The sequence below is a fragment of the Rhineura floridana genome, chromosome 8, assembly GCF_030035675.1.
Source record: "Rhineura floridana isolate rRhiFlo1 chromosome 8, rRhiFlo1.hap2, whole genome shotgun sequence".
Lineage (NCBI taxonomy): Eukaryota > Metazoa > Chordata > Lepidosauria > Squamata > Rhineuridae > Rhineura > Rhineura floridana.
Window position 1 is genome coordinate 6359278 of NC_084487.1, and position 22015 is coordinate 6381292.

Genomic DNA, 22015 nt, shown 5'->3' on the forward strand with positions numbered 1-22015 from the left:
ATTAATCAACCTAAATTAGTCCAGCCCATTAATTTCAATGGGTCTACTCTGAGCAGAACTTATTTGGCTTCAACCCAACTCACACACAGCCTGGTTGTTTCTGTGCTCAATTCAAGATACTCACATGAATGTTTGAAGCCCCAAATATCTGAAATACCACCTCCTTCCCTACAGATCCTCTCAGAAGTTATTATCATCAGAGGGGGCCCTCTTGGTAATTCCACTGCCCTTAGAAGTTCAGAGTCCTTCCTCTTCTTTAAACAAATAAGGTGATAAAATACACCCCTGTCTCACACCCTTTCCGATGAAGAACCAATCGGTTTCTCCATATCCTGTCCTTACAGTAGTATCTTGTCCAGAGTATAGCGCGTATCAGGACGATCAGAGGCTGTGGCACCCCCATTTCTTTTAAAGTATTCCATAGTTTTTCATGATCTACACAATCAAAGGCTTTGCTGTAATCTATAAAGCACAGGGTGATCTCCTTCTGAAATTCCTTGGTCCATTCCATTATCCAACATGTGTTTGCAATATGATCTGTGGTACCTCTTTCTTTTTAAAATCCAGCTTAGATGTCTGGCACTTCTCGCTCCATATATGGTAAGAGCCTTTGTTGTAGAATCTTGAGCATTACTTTACTTGCATGGGATATTAAGGCAATAGTTCAATAATTACTGCATTCCTTGGGATTCCCTTTCTTTGCAATTGGGATGTATACTGAAAGCTTCCAGTCTGTGGGCCATCGTTTTCTTTTCCATATTTGTTGACAATTTTTTGTCAAACTTTGGACAGATTCAGTCTCAGTAGCTTGTAGCAACTCTATTGGTATGCCATCTGTTCCTCGTGATTTGTTTCTTCCAAGTATTTTAAGAGCAGCTTTCACCTCACATCCTACAATTTCTGGTTCCTTTTACCTCACACCCTAAAATTTCCATCTTCCTTTTATTTCATCTCGGTCAGTCAGTGTGTTCCCCTGTTGATGGTAATTTGTGTAAATGTGTTTTAATGTTGTATTTTAAATTGTTGTAACCTGCCCTAGGACCTCAAAAGGAAGGGTGGGTAATAAACACACAAGAGAAGGGAAGGGAGAGAGACAGAGAGAGACAGAGAAGGGGCAAGGATGACCAACCTCCAATTCAGGGGGTTAATCCAGCTCTCCAAGCAAATGTTTCTGCCTCCCCTAACCCCCCACCAATTTTGGCAATGATAACTCTCCCATTCAGGTGATCGGCATAGATCAACTGAGAAAGGGGAGCTGCCTGCCTGTATGTGCATGCGTGTGGGTGGATGGTGGCACGCAGTCCCCACATAATGACTCACTTATGGCACGCAGTCCCCACAGAATCTGCCATGGGAAATATGCAGCCTTTGGGCCAAAAAACCACCCCTGATTTAAAGGCTCCAAATGAATTCAATCAATATGCGCCAATTGGAAAGTCCATTGCACACAAGCAATATTTATAAGGTTCAATAAAAGTTTCTCATTGGCTTTCAAAATCCAGTTCTAAGGTCTCAAAGTCCCTCTTAGCACTCATCTGTCAAGCTCTACAGTGTAATGGCCTTCTGTGTCATCAGTGCAGCTAAGCCAATTGCAAACTGAGAGGCCACAACATCTATGCCTGCCAAGCCCAACATTTGACAGTAGATGACAAAAAACTAGAAGGGCTTGTCCTTGCAGAGCAACAGGGATACTGAAGAACAAAAGCTATAGCTGCTACAAATGATGTCTGAAAAAAATAAAAACAAACATTAATGCCTGGTGTGTTATGAGCAGAGAATCAGGGCAGAATCTATGGCATGTGACCTCATTTGCCACATATACCTTCTTCAGCTATTGTGTCACAATAATGAAGTGGAATCTGCCCTGATCTTTCTTTCTTTTTTTAAATAATTGCAACAAAAACAAAGAAAAGGGGCAAGGAATGTGAAATTTGCTGAAAGACGGAAGCAATCATTTTACATTTAGGGGATTCGAGGCTCATATTGTAAAAACAACTTCCACAAAGCAGCTCTGGATCATTACAAGTGGGGCTTTTTGAACCAGAGTGCGACTATCAGTTTTGATTGGCTTGTTCTGACTCTGAGAGGCACTTTCTTGGCCTCACCCAACAGGCTACTGAAGATAGCCACTCTCTGCCACTTGTTGAGTTTATCCAAGACAAGATCTCGGTATGATTTAGCCTTCCCCTCACTAAATCAGAGGCAGCAATCCAAGAATCACTGATGGATGTACCACCATCAGCTTTCCATCGGAGCAGTCTGTTGCCTGACAGATGCTGTCTCCTCCAAGACACAGAGAGGAAAACTGGGGTGTCAGGCTCATTTAACATCTCCACCCTTTTGTGACATGTAAACCAAGTGATTTAGACAGAACTTCTGCTTTCAGGCCAATAAGCCTTCTTGCTATCTGCTCCTTCCCTGCAACCTTCTTTTAATTGCTGCCTGATCTGAATGAAGTGCGGCTTGTACTGAGATATCCTAGCGGCCTTGGCACCCAGCATCCAAAGGGTTAGGACTAACAGCAGTTCCACAGTCAGAAAACACTATGATCTCTGTCCCTCTCCCTCCTGTCTCCAGCCCCTTCATTGTCTTCCCTCTATCAGCCTCAAGACTGTAGACATCTGTTATCCAATTGTCTGGTAATAAACATATTCCATAAAGCATATGTAAAATTATTATTACCCTGAAGAGCCAAGCACCTTCCAAATGGCAGCTGAAACCAGCAAAAGAAAAAAACATTCGCGTTGAACAAACGTTACACCGAGCGGCTTTGGCCAGACTGAGCTACCTGAGCAGCTCACAGGTTTTGGTCGGCCACGTTTCCCTTCCCACCAATGGGAAATACACAACCACAGAGAAGCACCGCCCTCTGTCTAGAACATTAGCATCTGAGCAGATGTTGGATATTAATGGATGACAGAGGCAGCAACCAACCTTCTTTCATAGTCCTAATTTTCATACTTCAGCACCTCCCACAATATCTAATCAAGGAAAAAATCATGTGTGTGTATTCCTCATCAGGCTGGATGTCTAATTAGCTTTTCATAACTGTAAAAATCTATTCCCAGGGATCAACTCCTTTCAATGAGCCACTTGCCTGTTAGAAAATGATATCTGCTATTCATTTATTGCATGCAAGTGAGCCCCATTAAGTGCTGGTAATTAATCTGGGACTTTGTGCATTACAGTTGTCCTACTGGAAATTAGACTGTCTACTTCAGGGCCAACACATCCCTCCATTTCCCATTTCTGGCTTGCTGTTCCCAATAAAAAGTTGAGAGATCCAGCTTCAGTTCTTTATGTTCATTCATATTTTTGGAGATGGGAGAACTTGGGTTAACGTCCTCTAGCACCTATACCTAACAAGCTATTGCAGAGTACAATTGGAGGGGGAGTGGCATCGCCCATTCCAAGGCAGATATCTCCTCAGTGGCACAATCTCACACAGGTTTACTCAGAAGGAGTTTCCACTGAAGTTAATGTAACCTAATGCCTAATGTGTGGAATTGAAGTGCAGCCTAGATTACACAATGGTTCACAAATTATCACATCTTATCTCTTCATCATTCCTTTCTTAAGTATCTGGATGAACACTATGGAAAAACAACAACAATGGACTAGATGAATCTTTGTTTGAAACCCAGCAAAGAGGTTCCCCCCCTTTTTTTTCATTGTATGTAACTTTCTCTTTAGTTACCACCTCTTAACATGGCCCTTTATTGGTTCCCCAGTTTTGGATTTCCAGTGTTTATTTTATTTTTATGTATTCCATTTATATCCCTCCCTTCCTCCTGAAGAAGCCCATTTATTTGTTGTACAATTATTATCTCCCCCTTTTTTCTGGTTGTATTGATCACATATATCAAGTTTACTTGTGCAGGATTTTACACGTGTGCTGCATTCAAACATAAAGCCCATAGATGAGGTGCCTGTGGAATTGGAGATGGAACAGGTATGTCAGCTGGTCAGAGGGAAGGTGCACTGCTATGCCAAACCAACTCCCACAAATTGATTAGCATATTATTTAACCTGGCCCTAAAGGTTGCATTTAACTAAGTCTTACTCAGAGTAAACCCACTGAAATTAACGAAGTTAGCCATGTTCATTAACTTCAATGGGCCTACTATGAGTAGAATTAGCACTGAATACCACCCAAAGTCTGGTTTGGCAACAGCATGTATCACTGCATACAGCGTGGCTGCTGGGAGAGTATACCTTTCTTCCTAGGTTCCCCCACCCCAGGAGACGAGGATTTCATGTTCCTGCAAGGTGCAGACATAGAAGATCTAAGGATGAGGGTAACAAGAAGGGAAGAATCAGGTAACAGAGTTTGTAGCTACATGCAAACCTTTTGAAAAACTATGCACATAGAATTCAGAGGTTTTGCCTGTCTGCTAGCCGCCCCTAACCATTGGCTAATGTACTGTGATATAATAGAATGTTCACAAACACTCTAACTTCTAAAGGAGAAAGTGTCAGTCCTGGGAAATAACTAGCCATATTTGCACATTTAAGAAAAATAGACATTCTGACTCCAGCAGAAAATATAATTATTTTCCTGCTATACTTTTAGAAGGGGCCACCACCAGAATTACATTTTGACTCTAAAGTCACACATTCCTTGAGCCCTCTGTAAAGCATTGTCCTCAACATTCATTTCAGCCAACCCTTCACTTTCCCTCTGCTGCACCACTTTGCCATCATAGCACACTATTGTATCTGTGTCAGTAACAGAAAAGGAGCCAGGCTTCTTGCAAACCTATCCATTGCCCTGATGGATACTGCCAGTGGCATTGCACTAAAGAAACCATTGTACTCTCAGCCTGTTTCTCTCTATCAGCTTCCTCTGCTTGCACTACAAGGCAAGCCTTAGTAGAAGGACTTCTGTAGTAACTCCATTTCTCCTCTCCCCCACAGTTATTGATGTGCTACTTGGGGGGGGGGGGAAGTAAGTTAAGATGTAGCAAATGCCATCTTTTTTCCTCCCAGTGTGACAAGAGCGTTGTACAATGCAAAGAGATCTTTCCATTGTAAATCTTGCCCTAACCATTTTTATGACACGCATTATTTCCACTGCCTACCCATCAAGCTGGTAATGAAACCAAAGTGTGTCATGAAAATTGCTATTCAAAATGTGTCATCTGTGTTTGACAGAGGCTGGGGCAGGGAGGAGGGGACAGGGGAAATAGGAAGTTTTCATTATGCCTTACATGCTTGTTGAATGTCAGCAATGAAGATAATATCTGATTGCACATGACAAACTGACAGAAATGCTAAAGATGAACAGTCAGAACTACACGCTGCAGCAAGCGGTCACTTTGGAGAAAGCATTTCCCTAACAGGCGTCTTTCCTGTCACAATGTAGTGGTTGACAATTTTATAAAACGCACTCTAAGCCAGCAAGAGTTTATTGACATCAGAGTCATTAGCTGCAAGTACTTCACAAACACAAGGAATCTAAACAGATTGCTTGTCGACTTATTTTTGAAAAATTATTTTTAACAAACAAGGCACGTAGGATTGCAAACCAACACTTCTTTTCCTTTAAAAGCAAGCAGAGAACGAAGCATGGTGCCCTGCACAATCTAATCCATACGATGACAAAATCTTTACAATAACAACAAGAGGGCCACTTTAGCAGAGCAGCTCTGTGTGCAGCCAAGGAATTCCTTAGGTCCATCCTCTTTCAGCCATGAACTCACTCACTGGCAGTAGATAAACTGCTATAAGCTAAGCCTTAACTCTATGTCCAGTCCTGGCTTGTCCTAGTGTTTGTTGCAAGGAGTACTAAAGCTAATGCAATGTATGTGAAATTCTTTCAACATCTTAGTGATTTATAAAATTGCACATGTGGAGAGAGTGGATAGAGAGAATATTTCCCCCTCTCATATAAGAGTGGCAGAGTACATGCTTTGGATGCAGAAGATCTTGTGCCCAACTGCTGGCATCTCCAATTAAAACAGGATTAGGTAGCAGGTGATATGAAAGACTTCTGCCCAAGACCCTAGAGATTGCTTAATAGACACATTAGACACTGCTAGCTATTTTCCTTATAACAGAATTCCGAATTCCAGTGGCAGTAGATTCAGAACAGACAAAAGAAAGTACTGCTTCAGAGGGACAGGTAGCTGGTTTCTATCCATTTGAATTCCGACAGTCTGGCTTTCAGTACCAATCTGAAATTTGTTCTCAATTGTTTGTGCAGTTGCCAATTTACGTTTTTTTTTCCCAGCGAAAAAATTAACGTAATTGCGAACAAAAATGTTAATGAAAATGCTTATGCTGTAGACACTTGTTCCACTGAGTTAAGAATGCATCAGCTTAGAGGATAGATGGCTACAAAGACAATAACACAAAATTTGGAGCAGATTTTTTTTAAAAAAGTGCAGATGACAGCCACAACCCATTGTAAGAAATCAATGCCGGTCCGAACCCAATGTGGATTGTCAGATTATATCAAAATCCAGTAATAAATCTGATTTAGCAAATATCCTCCCCCATCCCTACTGATTCAAACAATAAGAACGTAACAAGAACGTCGATGGATCAGGCCAATGGCCCACCTAGTCCAACATCCTGTTCTCACAGCAGCCAACCAGATGCCCTAATGGGAAGCCTGCAAGCAAGATACAAGCAGAATAGCAGATACTCTCTCCACTTGTGATTCTCACAAGAACCGTTTTTCCTGTTCTGTTTGTCAGGCCATCATCCTCTTTTCCTTCAAGTCCTTCGTAAGACTCAGAGGGGACTTCCATGCCCCAGACTTTGGACCCCTCTGACACTAACTCTCTTCTTGAGAGTACAAACCACAAGACAGCTAAAGCACCCAACACCATATCTGAAGAAGGAACTGAGGATCTCTGAGAAGTGTGGGTTGTTTGCCTCAGGAAGTGCTGGGTCAGGTCTCTCAAGTGATACATTCAAAATTCTTGCCATGCTGGGTCACCCACCACTTCTGGCTATCCGTTCCTCTACATGAGGAGGCAACAGACACCATCCAGGCCATCCAACAGCACCACAAGGAGGCCCCAAGCTTTTTGGTTTCTCATAAGCTTCAGTTGTTGCAGTGCTTGAAACTGTTCCAGATGCTGCTCTCATGGCTGTTCACTGTGGCACAATCTATCCTGCCCCCTCAAATGTGTGATCATCTTGCTTGTATATTTCTTTCCCCTGTTGAACCCACCTATCGCAACTTGCACCCTCTTCCTGCTGCCTAGTCCCTCTATAGCCCTGGTTGATCATTCACAATCCTGCTCTCTATCTAGCTCCAGTCCCAAGCTCAGCACAGAGGACATGTCTACACTACCAACCTAAAGTGCTTTCAGCTGTCATTGCTTCTCCTCAGGAAATCTTGCAACTCCAATCTGTGAGGAAGCCAGAGATTCTTTAGGGAGATTTCTGATTTCATTCATGCACATCGCTCATGTATGTGGGCTCATGTATTTTTTAATCATTTAAGAATGTTTTGTTTGTGTTGATGTAGAGTACACAATGAGTGAAACAAAATACTCTCATATTTATGGCAAAGAGCAATGGAGGTACATGTGGACTTAAATCTCCCCATGGTTCTGACATACTAATCTCTTTGTAGAGATATATTCTTGCTTCTATCACATAGTTGTGCAGCTTTCCTGGTAACTTTGCTGCAAATGCATGCTCTTGGCTTCTTTAAAACACAACAGCTCTCTTGCTGGCTTTATTTGTCTGCTTGATCCCCTTGGCGGCAAACAACGTAATTTATTATTGATCAAGAATGGGGAAAAGTTTAGTTGTGGCTTGTAGCAAATTGTTTATCATTCACTGCCAGTTATGATTAATAAGCAGCAAACGAATGCTGCAGCCGCTGCAAGGTAAGCTGATTTCTTGATAAACAGGTTTCAGCTTTACAAGACTGCAAATGAAGGCCTCTCTGCCTTTGGAAGCAATGTGTCAATTATTAAAATACTTTAGAAATTCTCAGCTGGAAAACTCATCAGGGGCTGCTGTAACTTGTAAATACCTGAGCTGAGTCAGGTGGAAATGGGAAGCTTATTAGAGTGCCATTCAAGTTTAATCTCCCCACTTCCATCTTCCAGTCAGATGATTAATGTTCTTTTTATCATCAGTGCCTAAGTAGCAGAAAGATTATTTCTCTGCTCGGCAGCTAACAAATTGTGCCTTCTGACATTGTTGATGTGCTTTCTCCAGTTTCGTTCGACACCACTTGCGTCCATTGCTTCTGCCATTACACATTGTACTGGCACTGATCTGAAGAACTATGTTGAGTACCACTCTTTAAAAGATTAATCTAAAACTTGAATCAAAACTGGCAACCAATCCTAGCTTCCACTTTGCGGCACAAGTGTCCCCATCACCACCACCGCCATGACAAAACGGTCCCATTCTTAAATATTTTCATTCAATAGTGCTTTATTTTTCGTTGAGGTGTTCAGGAACTGGTCAAGATGAGGAAATGGCTATTAGGGAATAGTTGCACCCTTGAGAGGCGGGTGCGCTATATTTATTGTTTGGCCCTTTTGAGTGAAGGGTTAGGAGAATCCTCTGCCATTATACATTGTGCTGGTACTGATCTGAAGATCTATGTTGAGTACCACTCTTTAAAAGATTAGATTAATGCTAGCCAACCTATGATTGTATCTCAGGATTTGCTGCCACCTCAGTTGAATTGTCAACTTCTGCTAGCCATGGAGAGGGGCAAGAAGCTGGAGCACACAGAAACCCCCAGACCATCAGAAATCCTATTCCCGGCAGACCCCTCCTGGCTTTTCAGATTTCAGCAGGGACTGCCTCCACACTGTGCCAATGTTTGCAGCCTTAATGGCTAGAAACGTGGATCTTTTTTCTCTCACAATGGAACAGAGAGTCTCAAGATTCTGAATTCTATGCACGATACCAAGCTACACAGTTTTATTGTACCAGTGGAAACAACCTGAAGCTTTGCAATAACAAACTAAATGTATGAACACAGTCCAAGAAAGAACTATAAATTTTTCTGTATTTACATGGCGTTGCACACACACATGTTATTCAGTAGGACAGGGTTACCTCAGAAGCGGATGAAAGATGACTGTGATATTTCGGGCTCCCGGCTTGCAGACAAACTTTGTCCCACCGCCTTCTATCAAGTTGTCATCAGGTCCTCCTTAAAAGGAAACACACACAAAACACCCAAATGTTGATTTTCAAGCACCATGCACTTTCCTGCCTTCATGATCATCTGAATTAGTCCACTTTTGCGCTGAATGAATGCCAAGAGGCTCAGGCTGTTGCAGCGTATTAGAAATTGGATCTCCCCCAGCTTACTATATCTCTCTTTTTTGGATACTGATATGCATGGGCAGATGGGCTAGTAACTTTTGTGGAGTTAATTACAAGATTGCACAAGAAAGAAACATGCCACCAGGAAAGGAACACACACACCCAGTCATAACCCAATTTAACTGCGGGAAGGGGACTTCTTTCCCAATGCAAATAACAACAAACCTGAAGTCCCCAACAGTGAGCAAAACCACTGGAGTCTTCATTTGGGGAGGAGGGTTCAAATCCATCCTACCTAACATCATGTCCACCCCACCAAAAAAAAATGGTGGTTCCTGATGCCCCAGGAGACAGAAGGGGGAAGCTGACCCAAGTAACTTGCAATTGCTTCTTGTCTGAGATAATATTCAACAGTCCACTTTGCCACCAGTTTAATACTGGAATGCACAGACATAACTCAACTGCTTCCAACAGTAACTGTGAGCCAAACCACATGATTAGAAAAATCATATTGTGCAATTTTCCTGAGCTGGACCAGGCTTCCACCTCCAGATGCTCTGAAAATCCCACAAGCATGGCATGAAGAGCCCTCTCTCATTGTTTGTCCCCAGTATTTGATAGTGAGGTAGGTAATCTTCAGAATCAGTGTAGTATACTGGTTAAAGCATTGGAGTGGGACATGGAAGACCAGGGTTCAAATCCCCACTTGGACATGAATCTCCCCAGGTGACCTTGGGCCTGTCATTGTCTCTCAACCTAATGCTACCTCACAGGGTTGTTGTGAGGATACAATATGGAGGGGAAACCATGTTTGTGCGCCACCCCAAGCCCCTTGGACAAAAGGTGGGATATAAATGTAATAATAATAATAACAACAACAACAACAACAATAATAACAATAACAATAATAATAATAAGAAGAAGAGGTAGTAGTAGTCATAGTGGTAGCAGCAGCAGCAGTAGTAGTACAATAATATAATAAAAGGTTAGCTGCAGGGGGTGAAATTTTGCCATCATGGTTAATTGTAGTTGATCAGGCCTTTCCTCCATGAATTTCTCCAATCCTTTTAAAAATCCATCTCAGCTAGAGAACACCACCAGATGGCATTGAAGCAAATCCTCAAATTTAATTACACATGGCATGAACAAGTGCTCTCTTTAGACCATCCAGAATCTACTACCAATCAGTTTCAGCGGGTGATCCTGAGCAGAACTCTAGAAGTTCCAAGCAATGACTCAAAAAATTCTATCTACTCTTTGTGTAATTCATAGTTTTATAAACATCTATTATCTCCCCATTATCATGTCTTTTTTTCTAATCTAGAAAGCCTCAAATGCTTAACCTTTCTTACTAGGGAAGATGCTCCCAACCCTTGATCATTTTTCTGCACCTTTTTCATCTATAGGGCAACCTTTTTTAAATGGACCAGGGTTGGGGTGGAGAGAGACAAATAAAGGGGGAATATTCAAGCATGTAACTCCACTTGTGAATGGTACAATCCAGGAAAAAAACTCAAAATCTTCTACTTCTCTGTGTTAGTCATCACTGGGAAAGGAGAACAAACTGAGACTTGCAAAAGTTAAAGGAAATGTAGAGAAGAAGAAGTCTACGCTTCTCATTCATGCATTAAAATTATGACTTGGATGGGAGAGTTAATAACAAAACATACAATGTGTATTCAGATCTCCTCAGAATGTAAGAACATAAGAAGAGCCCTGCTAGCCCAGGATCTTTTTTTCCCAGGCTCCAACCAGATGCCTCCGGGAAGCTTGTCAGTAGGACATGAGTGCAACAGCACTCTCTCCATTTGTGGTCTCCAGCAATTAGTACATGCTTCACCAGTGGGTGAACTGGAACTTGAATCAAGAGATATCACACCATAGACTCTGTCCTCTGGACACACCACACTGTAGGAAATGGGAGATGCCAACAGCATCAGCTTTACACAATGTACTTCGTAGGACCTCAGGAGTGACAATATCCAGAAAGCAATGCACTCACAGTTCAGAAATGGCGGCTGTTACCTTTAATTTGTTTAAGACCCAATTATACCCAATCTGCAGCCTTCTGCCTCCTGTGTAGAAAATTTTAACTCACGTGTTTAACTCAGAGAGGGAGAGCCAGATTAACTACATTTCAAGTTCTAAGGCCTGGAAACAAAACTACCAAGCCTTGCTAGCTAATTAGTACACAATTGTTAAATAAACCCTCATTTGGCTGCACCAAGACTATCCCAACAACTGAACTTGCTGTGTGAGGGCTTTGGAACCAAGACAAAAAAAAGAAGCTTAATTATGGCTGCATTGGTTTTGTCGAAAGCTACATACACTACCCTAATGCCCAACCCTAGAACATAGGAACATACCGCATATTTTTTTATCAGCCAAATTTTCTACTTCTATAAAATTAGTAAATCTTTCACTTGGAGCAGAACAGCCAGATTACTTCCAAGCCGTTATGAAAATGATGGTAGCTCTGCATACCAACAAGTCTGCAACTGCCTGCCATGAAATCCCTCTATGAACACAACCTTCACCTCCACAGAATGCTGCTTTTTCTTTTACAAATTCAAGGAACAGTGGCTTTCGTGACCTCCTCACCATTCCCAGATATCTCACATTCCTATCAATGGTTGTTTTATTTTTCAGATCTTTATGAAAGATGGGTTATGGCTGCCTTCTATAGCAATCAGGAAAGCTTTAAACATTTTCCAGCTGCAGTATAAAAGGAAGTGTGCCAGCATGCTGATTTAATTTTACTGATAATCAACTATAAGGTTTCTCTTTTTTGGGGAGGGGGGGTGGATGCAAAGCAAAAATGATCATAAAGTCAAGGATAACTTCTTTTGTTGTGCTCTCAACCAAGTGAACCTACCTGAAGGTATTCCTGAGTGGAAGTCAAGAGACAGCGTCCATTAGCGGAATATCTTCATAATGGACCCTGAAATGTCAATGCTATGTCATGTGTGCGTCTCCATGAAGAGAAGGCATGTGCATTATGTGTGACTGAATGCTCCAACTGAGCCCAACACAGTGCCACATAGCAAAACTACCCACTCTCAATGGGGCTGCCCACTGTGACTCTGCATGTGCCCTGGGCTTCCCTCCTTCCAATAAGAGAGCAAGGAAAACCAGGTTTTTTGGAACACAGGAGGGTCACACAACTAGTCTGCCACCAAGTATTTTCTATAATAATAATAATAATAATAATAATAAATCTTTATTTTTACCCCGCCCTTTTTCCAAAATTGGAACTCAGGGCGGCTTACCAATAAAAACTGGCTGTAGCTCTCCAGCATCTTGGGCAAGTCTTTACTATCACCTGCTCCTGATCCTTTTAACAGGAGATGCCAATCATAGAAGAGTAGGGTTGGAAGGGGCCTATAAGGCCATCAACTTCCTCCCACTTTTTCTGCCATTTCGGATCCTGTGCATCATTTTAGGGGAGTTTGACAAAACAACATTAAAAACATTTCTTTAAAAAAGCTTTAAAAACACCTTTAAAAGAGGGTTAAAACATGAATTTAAAAAACTTATTAATTCCAAGATCCTTCCCATATATCGTATTGCTGAGCCAAGTATCCCCCATCTTATAACTGTGCATTTGGTTTCTTTTTCCTACGTGTAGAACTTTGCATTTATCCCTGTTGAATTTCATTCTGTTGTTTTCAGCCCAATGCTCCAGCCTATCAAGGTACCTTTGAATTTTGTTGCTGTCTTCCATGGTATTAGCTGTGCCCCCCAATTTTGTATCATCTGCAAATTTGATAAGCATGCTCTATACCTCCTCATCCAAGTCATTAATAAAAATGTTGAAGAGCACTAGGCCCAGAACCGAGCCCTGTGGTACCCCACTAGTTACATCTGCCCAGTTTGAGAAGGAACCAATGATAAGCACTCTTTGAGTACGATACTGGAGCCAACTGTGGATCCACCTGATAGTTGTTCCATCCAGCCCACATTTAGCTAGCTTGCTAATCAGAATCTCATGGGGCACTTTGTCAAAAGCTTTGCTGAAGTCGAGATATATTATGTCCACAGCATTCCCACAGTCTACAAGGGAGGTTACCCGATTAAAAAACAAGATAAGATTAGTTTAGCAGGATTTGTTCTTCATAAATCCATGCTGGGTCCTAGTAATCACTGCATTGCTTTCAAGGTGCTTACAGATTGACTGCTTTATAATCTACTCCAGAGTTTTTCCAGGGACTGATGTTAGGCTGACTGGTCTGTAGTTCTCTGGTTCCTCCTTCTTGCCCTTTTTGAAGATAGGGACAACATTAGCTCTCCTCCAGTCATCTGACACTTCACCAGTCCTTCACGATTTCACAAAGATAATAGACAGCGGTTCTGAGAGTTCTTCAGCCAGTTCCTTCAATATTCTAGGATGCAGTTTATTGGGCCCTGCCGATTTGAACTCGTTCAAAGTGATTAGGTATTCCTTGACCATTTGTCTATCAATCTCAAGTTCCAATCTTGCCCCTTCTACTTCATGTTTCCCAGGAGGGTCACAGACCCTTTTTGGGGAGAAGACTGAGCCAAAGTAGGAACTGAGCACTTCTGCCTTTTCTTTGTCATCTGTTATCATTTTGCCATCCTTATTGAGTAGGTGTGCCACCATTTCTTTTCTCTGTCTTTTACTATGGACATACCTGAAAAAAGCTTTTTTGTTGCTTTTAGCATCTCTTGCTAACCTCAGCTCATTCTCAGCTTTAGCCTTCCTGACACCATCCCTGCAATTCCGTGATACCTGCCTGTACTCTTCCTTTGTGGCTTGGCCTACTTTCCACTTCCTGTATATGCCCTTTTTTGTTTTCAGGTCGTCTCTAAGCTTTTTGTGAAGCCACACTGGTGTGGTCACTTTGCCCCAGCATTCCTGTAACTGCCACTTCATCCACCAAATCATCTCTATTGGTCAGAATCAAGTCCAGGATAGCTGATCCTCTGGTTGCTTCCTCCACTTTCTGTAGGAGAAAGTTATCTCCAACATGTCAGAAATTTCTTGGAGGGGCTGTGTTTGGCACAATGTGTCTCCCAACAGATACTGTGATAATTGAAGTCCCCCATTACTACTACATCATGCCTCCTCGAAACATTGGCAATTTGCTTTTCAAAAGTTACATTCTCGTCTTCTCCTTGACTGGGTGGTCAGCAGTAGACTCCAAGCATCACATTCCTTTTCTTACTTGCCCCATTAATATTAATCCAGATACTCTCAGTGGAGCTACCAAGCTCATATTCCTGTATTTCTGTGCAGGGATATATATTTTTAACATATAGCACAACTCCACCTCCCTTTTTATTCCTTCTGTTCTTTTTGAACAAGTTATATCCTTCAATTGCTGTATGCCAGTCATGGGAGTCATCCCACCAATGATTCAGTCTGAAGCCTTCTGCATGCTACACAGGTACTCTACCATTGACCTATGGTCCCCAGATTCTTAGTCTTATAGTGTGGCGTAATGGTTAGAGTGTTGGACGTCAACCTGGGAGAGCAGGATTCAAGCTCACTGGGTGACCTTGGGCCAGTCACTGCCTCTCAGCCTCAGAGGGAGGCGATGGTAAACCCCCTCTGACTACCGCTTACCATGAACACCCTATTCATAGGGTCGCCATAAGTCATAATCGACTTGAAGGCAGTCCATTTCCATACAATGCAAGAGTACAGTACACCATTAATTTCAAATTTTTTAAAAATGTGCTTCATTGGTCTTCTGAGGCCCTTTTCAAGGTCCCCGGTTCATCTGGAATATGTCAGGTTGGAACCAGTGACAGGACCTGACCAGGAACCTTGAATCTGGACAGTTTCACCAGCTTCTTTGCAGCCTGCTTTTACGTGGACAGCTGGCTACTCTGGAATATTGTTTCTACAGCATACATTGCTGTTGTTTCGAAATTGACTGATATTGTTAGTTTTTGTTTTAGTAAGTTGAACATTATTATTAGTTGTAGTAGTTTATATGGTTTTAAGTTCCTGAGCTACCATATGTTTTTAGAAAGGCAGAACAGAAATTATAGTAATAAATGAAATAAAACTGGAAATATTAATTAACAACTATAGCATATTTCAAGCGTTCAAAGTCTGTACATTTACTTAGGCATCCTTAAATCAACCCTATAAAGAAGCTCAGGCCAGCCACTGAAAACAGGTTTTGAATCTAAGTTTTTTCAAGTACTTACTAAAATCTAGGCCTTGGCCTTCTATGCACAATAATGCAGAGAACTGAGGAGTAAGATGTAGCTAAGTCTCAGCTTGGAGAGATACTCTTTCGGAGTTCAAGGGGAAATAGATAATGACATCATACACCTTTCTCAGCAAGGTGGTAGAAGTTTCCAGTTTTAAAACTTGCCGAAACTACTCCTATGCGTATCATGCTGGCTGCTAATTGGAGGAAATTTGAGCTCAGTGAAGTTTCTAAATATTTTAATACCGGGGGGGAAAAGGAGGGGGAATCAGCTTTCTCATGGTACACAGAGAAGACAGTTAAACAGTAGTGAAAAATCTAGAACTTACTATACCTAAGAAACCATTCCTTGACCACCAACCAGCAGCATTAAAAGTGCAAACCCACCATCCTAGCCAAGAAGTTTAGTGTCACGAGCCACCACAAGAATCGTAGGCAACACTTTACAACAGACAGAAGAAATAGGCTCTCTCCTTTGCTTTCAGGAACATACACACACAAATACAGAGATTATTTTCAGACTCCAACCACAGTTCCTATAGCTGAGCAGCACAAGACATTAAATCCAAAGGTGCAACCATTAGGAATGCTATGAGGGAACTTGTCACCCTGAAATGTTTCTAAGGATATTGTTGTGTTGTGGTGCCCAGGACAGCAAACAAAAACAGTAAAAGCACTCTAAAACATCTTTAAAAAGAAAAAACTTTAAGACATTAAAACAAAGCATCTTTAAAAACACATTAAAACAAAACATCTTAAAAACATCTTTTTTTAAAAAAAAGTTTTTAAAACATCTTAAAAAGCAATTCCAACACAGATGCAGACTGGTATAAGGTCTCTACTTAAAAGGTGTTTTGAAAGAGGAAGGTCTTCAGTAAGTGCCAAAAAGATAACAGAGATGGCGCCTGTCTAATATTTAAAGGGTGGGAATTCCAAAGAGTAGATACGCACCACAACCTTAAAGACCAGTTTGTCTTGGGATTAAAAACAAAACAAAATGCCATGAAGTCACTCCAACTTCTGAAATCTCTAGAATACATTAAAGGCTTTAACCAGATGTTACAGAGATCAAAAAGATCAACAATCCATGGCAAGATCAGGAGTGTTTCACTCACCTCTCTTTCACTCCAGGAAAAGTGATTATTCAGGAGTATTGTCTCTATTGGATGGAGCTGGCAGTTTCATGGAGAAATGCAATGATCCATGAACCAGCCAAGTTAGCTAGAAAAGATGTGTGTGCCCAAAACACCTTGCTTTGGTAGGCATTGGGAGGTATCTGAATTTTGACTGAGTGGGCAATCCTTTAGTGCAGAATAATTTCTGACATTTTTTGTAGAGTACGTGCAACAACACCCATCAATTGCACCTGCATACATTTGTGAAAATGACATATAATGTTCATTAGATGTAAAGAAAATCCACAAACATTCACATGAAACTGGCTTATATTGAGACAGATCAAACCAGCCAGCCCAGTGTGGTCTAATCTGACTAGCAGTACCTCTCCAGGATCTCAGGTAGGAGTCTTTCACAGCCATCCCTGCTGTATGCTAACTTTTAACTCGAGATATCACAAATTAAACCTAGGACTTTTTGTATGCAACAAATATGCTCTGTTCTTGAGACTTAAAGACTCCTAGAGAAACAAGATAAACCTCAAGCTCTTTGGCTGAAGGTGCCATTTGCATCCTATACCCAGGAATGGGTAATTTGCAGGAATGGGTGAAGAGAGGTGGCACAGGCAAGTGGCATATTTAAGGTAGGCAAGAAAAGTAGTCCCAAGGAAGGGGGAAAGCTATATTTTAAAAAGGAAGTACCAGCCTCCCATATTACAATATATGAAGGGGAAAATGCAACCATTGGATTGAACGCTATCAAAAAGTGAAGGATCTCAGTATGTACCTTCCCAAGAAAACTGTCCTTGACTCACTGAAGAAACCTTTGCTTGACTTACAAATAATTGAGTCATACTGAGTAAGACCATAGTTTGCAGTACCAATCACTCTGATAGCAGCTCTTTGGGATCCCAGGGAGTGGGAGGGGAGAGACACAGAGAAAGACAGACAGACAGACAGACAGACAGATGTTTCGCATACATTCTTTTGGCTAGAGATGTCTGGGATTGAGCCTCATACTTTCTGCATGAAAAGGATGTGCTCTACAACAGGTCTACGATCCTTTTTCCTTTGAGAAAAGAAAATCTGGCACATGCATCCTCAAACCCTCAAATGTTTGGGAGGGAGCTAGCATGCTACCTTCCAACCCAACCAGCTCTCTCATATATGAATATATGAAGCTAGGAACATAGGATGTATGGTTTACCACTTGCGTTATATTGAGCCACATTACTGGTCCTTCTAGCTCAATATTGTGTACAATGACAGGCAGTGGCTCCCCTGGATTTCAGACTGGGCTCTCTCCCAACCCTACCTGGAGATGCTGGGGGTTGACCCTGGGACCTTCTGCCTGCAAAGCAGATGCTCTATCACTAAGCTACAGCCCTGTCCCCTGAACTGCCTTTTACTGAATCAAACCAGTATTATATACTCTCACTGGCAGCAGCTTTCTAAAGTCTCAATAAGAAGGGCCTTTCTCAGTCCTGCTACCTAAGACTCTTTACCTGAAAATGCCAGATTGAACTTGAGACAGTCATGCAAAGCACTGAGCTATGCCCTCCCCGCATGCCCCCCCCCGAAGGCCTGGATATAAGAATCTTCCATCTGCTCTGGTACATTAGGTAGGCTTGCCTCCGACTTTCAAAATCCTGGCTAGAGCATAGACTGCCTTCAAGTCGATCCCGACTTATGGCAACCCTATGAATAGGGTTTTCATGGTAAGAGGTATTCAGAGGGGGTTTACCATTGCCTCCCTCTGAGGCTAGTCCTCCCCAGCTGGCTAGGGCCTGCTCAGCTTGCCACCGCTGCACAAGCCAGCCCCTTCCTTGTCTGCAACTGCCAGCTGGGGGCAACTGGGCTCCTTGGGACTATGCAGCTTGCCCACAGCTGCACAGGTGGCAGGGCATGTAACCCCTGAGCCACTCTCTGTGGGGGTGATCTTTAGCTGGCCCTTTACACCCAGGAGACACGAGCGGCGATTTGAAGTCACAGACTCTGGACTCCCAGCCAGGCTCTCCTAGAGCATAAGAACATAATAAGAGCCTGCTGGATCAGGTAAATGGCCCATCTAGTCCAGCATCCTGTTCTCTCAGTGGACAGCCGGATACCTCTGGGAAGCCAGCAGACAGGGCCTGAGTGCAAGAGCTCTCTTGCCTCCTGTGGTTTCCAGCAAGTGACTTTCAGAAGCGTAATACCTCTGACTGTGGAGGGAGAACTTAGCCGTTGTGACTAGTAGCCATTAATAGCTGTATCCTCCATGTATTTGTGTAATTTAGCATGTGTTTTTAAATTATTTTTAATTTTTTTTGTGTTTTAAAGTTTGTATATTTGTTTTTAATTGCTGTAAACTGCCCAGAGAGCTTTGGCTATGGGGCAGTATACAAATGTAATAAATAAATAAATAAATAATCCTCTTTTAAAGCCATCCAAGTTGGTGGCCATCGCTACATTCTCTGTGAGTGAATTGCATAGTTTAACTATGCACTGTGTGAAGAAGTCCTTTCTTTTGTCTGTCCTGATTCAGCTTTTTTGAAGAGCCGCCAGTTTTAGTGTTATGAGGGAAACTTTTCTCTGTCCACTTTCTCCATGCCATGCATAATTTTACATGCCTCTATCATGTTCCCTTTACTCTTTACTGTTCCCTTCACTATCCTGTCACCTCTTACTTTATTATATTTATTATTTGATTTTTATATTATTTGATTTACTTGCCTTTTCTCTAAATTAAAAAGCCCCAAATGCAGCAACCTTTCCTCATAGGGGAGTCGCTCCATCTCCTTGCTGGTAGACATTCATAAGAACATAAGACCATAAGAAGAGCCTGCTGGATCAGGCCAGTGGCCCATCTAGTCCAGCATCCTGTTCTCACAGTGGCCAACCAGGTGCCTGGGGGAAGCCCGCAAGCAGGACCCGAGTGCAAGCACACTCTCCTCTCCTGAGGCTTCCGGCAACTGGTTTTCAGAAGCATGCTGCCTCTGACTAGGATGGCAGAGCACAGCCATCATGGCTAGTAGCCATTGATAGCCCTGTCCTCCATGAATTTGTCTAATTTTCTTTTAAAGCCATCCAAGCTGGTGGCCATTACTGCATCTTGTGGGAGCAAATTCCATAGTTTAACTATGCGCTGAGTAAAGAAGTACTTCCTTTTGTCTGTCCTGAATCTTCCAACATTCAGCTTCTTTGAATGTCCACGAGTTCTAGTATTATGAGAGAGGGAGAAGAACTTTTCTCTATCCACTTTCTCAATGCCATGCATAATTTTATACACTTCTATCATGTCTTCTCTGACCCGCCTTTTCTCTAAACTAAAAAGCCCCAAATGCTGCAACCTTTCCTCATAAGGGAGTCGCTCCATCCCCTTGATCATTCTGGTTGCCCTCTTCTGAACCTTTTCCAACTCTGTAATATCCTTTTTGAGATGAGGCGACCAGAACTGTACACAGTATTCCAAATGCAGCCACACCATAGATTTATACAATGGCATTATGATATCGGCAGTTTTATTTTCAATACCTTTCCTAATTATCGCTAGCATGGAATTTGCCTTTTTCACAGCTGCCGCACACTGGGTCGACATTTTCATCGTGCTGTCCACTACAACCCCGAGGTCTCTCTCCTGGTCGGTCACCGCCAGTTCAGACCCCATGAGCGTATATGTGAAATTAAGATTTTTTGCTCCAATATGCATAATTTTACACTTGTTTATATTGAATTGCATTTGACATTTTTCCACCCATTCACTCAGTTTGGAGAGGTCTTTTTGGAGCTCTTCGCAATCCCTTTTTGTTTTAACAACCCTGAACAATTTAGTGAAGTCAGCAAACTTGGCCACTTCACTGCTCACTCCTAATTCTAGGTCATTAATGAACAAGTTGAAAAGTACAGGTCCCAATACCGATCCTTGAGGGACTCCACTTTCTACAGCCCTCCATTGGGAGAACTGTCCGTTTATTCCTACTCTCTGCTTTCTGCTTCTTAACCAATCCCTTATCCACAAGAGGACCTCTCCTCTTATTCCATGACTGCTAAGCTTCCTCAGAAGTCTTTGGTGAGGTACCTTGTCAAACGCTTTTTGAAAGTCTAAGTACACTATGTCCACTGGATCACCTCTACCTATATGCTTGTTGACACTCTCAAAGAATTCTAGTAGGTTACTGAGACAGGACTTTCCCTTGCAGAAGCCATGCTGGCTCTGCTTCAGCAAGGCTTGTTCTTCTATGTGTTTAGTTAATCTAGCTTTAATAATACTTTCTACCAGTTTTCCAGGGACAGAAGTTAAGCTAACTGGCCTGTAATTTCCGGGATCCCCTCTGGATCCCTTTTTGAAGATTGGTGTTACATTTGCCACTTTCCAGTCCTCAGGCACGGAGGAGGACCCAAGGGACAAGTTACATATTTTAGTTAGCAGATCAGCAATTTCACCTTTGAGTTCTTTGAGAACTCTCGGGTGGATGCCATCCGGGCCCGGTGATTTGTCAGTTTTTATATTGTCCATTAAGCTTAGAACTTCCTCTCTCGTTACCACTATTTGTCTCAGTTCCTCAGAATCCCTTCCTGCAAATGTTAGTTCAGGTTCAGGGATCTGCCCTATATCTTCCACTGTGAAGACAGATGCAAAGAATTCATTTAGCTTCTCTGCAATCTCTTTATCGTTCTTTAGTACGCCTTTGACTCCCTTATCATCCAAGGGTCCAATCGCCTCCCTAGATGGTCTCCTGCTTTGAATGTATTTATAGAATTTTTTTTGTTGGTTTTTATGTTCTTAGCAATGTGCTCCTCAAATTCTGTTTTAGCATCCCTTATTGTCTTCTTGCATTTCTTTTGCCAGAGTTTGTGTCCTTTTTTATTTTCTTCATTCGGACAAGACTTCCATTTTCTGAAGGAAGACTTTTTGCCTCTAAGAGCTTCCTTGACTTTGCTCGTTAACCATGCTGGCATCTTCTTGGCCCTGGCAGTACCTTTTCTGATCTGCGGTATTGTCGTGCCCGGGTTGGGACTCAAGAACAGAATCACTTGATGAAAGCAAATCAGTTTTTATTAGAGTAATTTCCAGACATAGGCTTCTCCGCCTCATGAACTCTTAACATGAACCAAAACCCGCGGCATGGAAGAGAGTTGATAGAACAGAGTATCAAACATTCCCTGTCCCTTATCAAGGGGGCTTTTGGGCACGGATCCTCTCACTCCGCCTCAAACTGCCCACATCTACGCCCCTTCCCTCCTCTTTTCTTTGGCGCCTTTTTAACTGTCTTCGGGTGCGGGGCGATGGGGGGGTGGCTACCTCCTCCCCTTCTGATTTGGAAAGGATGGTAGGGAGTGGGGGGGGTTGGCCCAACTCTTCAGGCGATTTCTCTCTACCCTTCTCTGCAGACGAAGGGCCTTGGTCTCCCTCCTCCTCCCCCTCTGTCCGTAACTGCTTCACATTCCTAGGGGGGAGAGTGCGTGGGAAACGAGTCT

The 22015-nt window shown here is 42.4% G+C and overlaps 1 protein-coding gene across 3 annotated transcripts in view; it reads right to left on the reverse strand.

Annotated features, from left to right (window-relative positions):
• The window catches only part of EXOC4 (exocyst complex component 4), a 572497-nt gene that overhangs the window by 250536 nt on the left and 299946 nt on the right, over positions 1–22015 (reverse strand). For all 3 annotated transcript variants that reach the window (XM_061638085.1, XM_061638088.1, XM_061638087.1), the window contains exon 10: positions 9046–9142. In XM_061638085.1, coding sequence (XP_061494069.1) covers positions 9046–9142 — 97 coding nt within the window. The remainder of the gene's footprint in view (positions 1–9045; positions 9143–22015) is intronic.